This window comes from Epinephelus moara, chromosome 10 (assembly GCF_006386435.1).
Source record: "Epinephelus moara isolate mb chromosome 10, YSFRI_EMoa_1.0, whole genome shotgun sequence".
In the NCBI taxonomy this organism is placed as follows: domain Eukaryota; kingdom Metazoa; phylum Chordata; class Actinopteri; order Perciformes; family Serranidae; genus Epinephelus; species Epinephelus moara.
The window spans coordinates 40,688,849-40,694,144 of record NC_065515.1 but is presented as its reverse complement, the minus strand read 5'-3'; the positions used below and the strand labels follow the sequence as shown (position 1 = coordinate 40,694,144).

The window sequence follows — 5,296 nt, the reverse complement described above, 5'->3', positions numbered from 1 at the left end:
GAGCCCGAAATTTCAACATTATGAACTTTAAAAGTCGTTTAAATATTTCTCTCCCTCTTATTCTTTGCTGAGGTTTCTCAATATATTTGTTTGTCTTTTCCGTTCTTCCCTTTCAGCCAGGGCCAAAGGGATTTTAAAATTTGTATTTTCTTTGTAATTGCTGTTCGATTGTGTTCTCAAAGTTTTATCCTACATTTTACATGTGGGGCCCATGAGGGAAGTGAATGGACTGAAAAATGGGCCATATATGGGATTGTCCACAGGTTCCATATTGGCCCCGTGCCAAGTGCCCACATGGGTGGGTTTACCCAAGTGGACCCCAGATAAGATGCCCAATTTGGGCCCATACCCACTTGGTACCCAGGTTGCCGCAGCATTCCCTACGTGGAGCTTGTTTGGGTGAAACCACCCATGTGGGCATTATTGGGTTATTTGTGGCGGACCCTCTGTGTAAATACGGAAATGGAGTGGAGGTGGTTAGAGTTCAGGGTGTGGTTTGGGAAAGGCCATTTATCTCCTTGTATCATTACCCACCCTCTTTGCTGTGGGACACCATTTTCTGCTTTCATCATGAAGTCCGTCTCATCATTGAGTAGAATGTGGTCTCAAGCCTGGGCTTCCCTGGAAATCGAAAGTTAACTGCAGCTTTAAGAGCACTTGTTTGCACTTCCCCTTATGTGATTAACCAAGCAGCAACCTCTGGGGCTGAAAATGGAGACATGTATCACTGCAGACACATTCTGTTAGCTTACACAAAACAAATAAACAAACTGTGCCCACCACTAGTACAAGACAAGCCCCCCAACATGACGGCTATCTAAAGTGCCACAATGCTACACTGGAGTGAATACATGAGACCAAATGTAGCAATAATCCACCGTATGATTCATAATATATAAAAACATGATTCACTTTATAAGTAACTAGATGTAACCCTTCCCTTTACCCATATCCTAACCTTAACCACCTCTCTTTGAACTTAATACTTCATAGCTAAAATTATCTAATTGCTCACTTAGCAGTAGCATAACAAGATGTAGCCTTCCCATGACCCTTACCCTAACCTTAACCACCACTCTTGACGTAAAATGCGTGAGGGATGAAATTTTAGATAACTCACTCGTTTACATTTTATTAAGACTTAGGGGCTGCTTTGAATGAAAGGCTGTCTGCCTATAGTGTCCTCGGCTTCTCAGTCAGATCCACCCCTTGCTCCTTCACAGCTCCACCCTCTCGCCCAAATATAGTCACTACTGGCTCCAAAAAAGCAAGATGACGACGGCCGTAATGCCGAACTCAAGGCTTTGAAATGGGAGTTCACAAACCAGTGGGTGATATTACAGTTGCTCTGTCCATTGTTTTACACAGTCTATGGATCTAACATGCCAGCTAGGACCACTGACTCATCAAACCTTCTGATTTCATTTTGAAGTGGTGCAGCACTGAAAATACTCAGGACATGGTTACTCAGGAAACTAGAGTAAAAACTACTTCTACTCCAAAATATTAAAAAAAGGAATTAGAATAAAAATATACATTTTGTTTAGGAAATGTGGAGAAAAAGTAAAAGTTGACTATGTTGTATGAAGCTCAAAACAGATACAAAAAAAAACAAAAAAACTTAACCACTGTAACAAAGTATTATTACTTTGTTACACCACCTACTGAGTATATTACATTAACAACAGTGGCGTAGGTATAGGCAATGCAGACAGTGCAGCTGCACTGGGGCCCACACTGAATGGAGGGTGTGACCCAAGCGAGTACAGTTGTCAAGGAGTGAGGTCCTACTGACATTGTGCTGCAATAGTTTTTTCCTCTAGAGACCTTCATACTATGTCCAAACCCATCTCTGTCATGGTGTCAAAAAAGTCAGTGGCAAGCAAACAATAACAAAATTATAGGCTTATTCTAAATAAACTATAAAAACTATAAATAAACTTTTGAAAAATATTCAAATTAATATTTTCAAATTGTTTTGGTATTGATGTCATATACATAAAATGATGATTGGTGAGTAATGTGTGTATGTTCAATCTTAAGTCTCTATTTGATCATGCAACTAGACAAAAAGACTCAAAATCTGTCAAGACTGATGAGCTGAGCGCACCAAGGCAGTCCATAGAGACTTGGGTTGGGAACTGGAGGGTCGCCTGTTCAAGTCCCCGTCCGGACCAAGAAAGGGAGCTTGGACTGGTAGCTGGAGAGGTGCCAGTGCACCTCCTGCAGGCATTGCTGAGGTGCCCCTACTCAGGCGCACTGAACCCCCCCGCCCTCATTCGGGGCGCCTGAGCAAGGCAGCCCCCTCACTCTGACATCTCTCCACTTAGTGCATGTATAGGTCCTGTTTGTGCATGTGTGTGTTCAGACCTGTGTGTAATTGACAACAAGAGTGAAAAAATGTAATTTCCCCTCGGGGATTAATAAAGTATATATATATAAAAAAAAAAAAGCAAGCCGTCATTCCATTCAAATACAAAAGCAGTTGAAGAAAAGACAGTAGAGAAAAGAACAGGAGGAGAAGGTTGCTAAATTATTCGTTTTTTTTTCCTAACAGTTGCCAGCCCACGGACAAGGCCCCTCCTAGCAGCAGTCCAACAGTTCAGCATGCTTCAGGATCTACCCTCCTGCCCTCAGTGGTGTGTCAAGAAACATGCAGCAGGTAATGTTGGTCTTGATAATCGTAATGTTAGGCTTACGTTTTAGATATACATTTTAAGACAAGGGATACGTGTTGTACATGTATTATGTAGGTAAAGCTGTAGGCTACAAGTAAATTAATGTCTCTACCAGGTGGATAGCCAGCCTATGAATTATTATGGTAAGCTAACTGATAGTCGAGTGGATGCTGGCTATTCCTAGCATTAGATAACCAATATATGTACATATTTTCAGTTGCAGGCCTAACCACTCAGAGACAGGGTCAGAACCAGGCAGTTCAGTTGCAGTCAGCCCCTCAAGTGGCCTGACTAAGGCAGGAACTCCTACTGGAGATGACAGAAGCCAGTCAGTGCCAGTGATACAGAATAAGAGCAGGAGGACCAGCCACAGCCACTTCAGCCTCACTCCACAGATGGAGGACATTTTGATGAAAATATTATAGAGCCTGCTGTAAAACATTATAACTACAGGGTCTTGTAAACCTAGGGGTCCTTTCCCCAAAAATCAACATAATTGTTGTTTTTCTGAAGGGTTGTATCATAAAACTAGAAAAGCCAGTATCAAACCACTGCATAGTTCGCTTTGCTGCTCTCCAAAATTGGATTGTGCATACTATGAGCCCTGCTGGCTATTTGGAGACCACAGCTCACCTTGCTATAACAATGCATGGGTGACACGAGTCCTCTGAAATACATGTTGGAGCCTGTGTGGTGTATGAACATTGGAAACTCCATGGTCTCCATTGATGCACAGCTGGAGAGGGACATGCGTGATGTAGTGCTCTTTTGGAGACAAGTGCTGGAGCGCATTGTGAATGTGACGCTAACACTGGCTTCTTGCAACTTAGCGTTTCGGGGACAAGAAACATTTTTGGACAGCCTAGTGGACATTTCGTTGCCATTATCGAGATGCTGGCAAGCTATGACCCAGTGCTGCAAGAGCTGATCAAACCACCCGAGGGGTCAGTCAAATAACTCAGCCCCTCTATCCAAAATGAGCTCATATATATTTTGTCACAGTGAGTTCAGAAGGACATTACAGCTGAAATAAACCAAGCTCCATTTTTTTTTCAGTTATTATGGACACCACACAAGATCTGTCCAAGCGACATCAGCTTAATCAAGTGTACAGATATGTCACCATAGTAAGGAACCTGATGGACATAGCTATCAACATCAAAGTACCTGAAGCTTTTCTGGAATTTGAGGAGGCATCTGACACATCTGCAAATGAGCTGGAAAACGAAATCCTCTGCAGTATTACAAAAAAATTAAAATATTTTTAAATGTCATGGGCAGTGCTATGACGGAGTGGCCAATATGAGTGGTGGTTATGTGGGAGTATAGGCCAGCATAAGGTAAAAGGAGCCACTTGGGACATATGTACACTGTGCGGCACATAACCTCAACGTAGTGCTGAATGATGTAGTAAAAAACATCTCAGAGACGGCACAGTTTTATGACACCAAATAACATTTGTATATATTTTTGGTCACAGCATTAAAAGGTAGGCCATGCTCACTGATACTGGCATTATCTCCACAGAGCTCTCAGCTCACTGAATGTAACACTGAAGCACCTATGCCTATATCTTCTAGATATGAGTCCATTGTTGCTATATGGTGCAGATATGTGGATGTAATGAAAGCACTGACAAAAATATCTCTGACCAGTGACAAGGACAATGATCGTGGTGAAGCAGCGGGAAATAAGAAAAAAATGAGAAATGAGTTGTGACTCGAGGTTTTTGTACTAAAATGCCCAAAAAAGTCTGTGTTCATTTCAGCACCACACTGAAATGGACAGCTCCTTCGCTCACAGGTGTTTGTTGTCACTTTAGAACTTTGATTATCACAGCACTGTCAATGGTTCTCATAACTTTCTCTGTGACCTCCGTACTTCACAAATACAATAGCCTAGGTAACACATTTTGTCTGTAAAATCCGACACATGGCTGGTAGTTAATACATATGCCTAATTGTGTGTCCGTATCTAAGTGTGAGCGTATGATTGTGTACGTGTGTGCTTCGTAACTACAAAGCCCAGGGCCCATCATAATATCCTGCACTGGGGCCCTTTGTGACAAACTTGTGCCGCTGATTAACATACTGATGTGTTTTAATATGTGTTATCTGTATTCTCCATCAGTGCTGCTCAGAGTCAAACAACACTGGAGTCCAAACTGGAGGCCCTGCAGTGCCACTTCATCTGGGATCTGGACCCCAGCAGGTCCAAACTTCTCCGCCTCAGGGACAATCTGGAAGACATTGGCACCGAGGAGGGAAACAGCTGGCTGGGTCATATTTACAACCTGCGTGGGTTCATTCAGTATGACCTGGGGTTTAAAGAAGACGCCCAGAGTTTGTTCAGCAAGGCTGCAGAGGCCTTCCGCCAGATGAGAAACGCAGATGAAGGTCCCTGGTTAGTGGTGAACTATGGGAACCTGGCCTGGCTGCACCACCACCTGGGAGAACAAGCAGAGAGTCAGGCTTACCTGTCAAAGGTCGATGCCCTGATCAATAAATACCCATCTCCATCCCAGGATGAGCTCCATCCGGAGATCTGTGCTGAAAAAGCCTGGACCCTGATGAAGTTCAGCGCAGAACAAAAGCAGCTGGCTGCAGATTACTTTGAGA

The 5,296-nt window shown here is 43.1% G+C and overlaps 2 protein-coding genes across 2 annotated transcripts in view; one reads left to right on the top strand and one right to left on the bottom strand.

Annotated features, from left to right (window-relative positions):
- LOC126396965 (interferon-induced protein with tetratricopeptide repeats 2-like) overlaps positions 1-5,295 on the top strand; it is a gene marked incomplete at its 3' end in the record, with an annotated part of 58,096 nt that extends 52,801 nt beyond the window's left edge. Inside the window, exons 2-3 of the mRNA XM_050055372.1 lie at positions 2,558-2,662; positions 4,809-5,295. Of these exons, the coding sequence (XP_049911329.1) occupies positions 2,558-2,662; positions 4,809-5,295 (592 nt within the window). The remainder of the gene's footprint in view (positions 1-2,557; positions 2,663-4,808) is intronic.
- The window catches only part of prpf38a (pre-mRNA processing factor 38A), a 91,517-nt gene that overhangs the window by 63,112 nt on the left and 23,109 nt on the right, over positions 1-5,296 (bottom strand). The gene's annotated exons all lie outside the window — the stretch shown is intronic.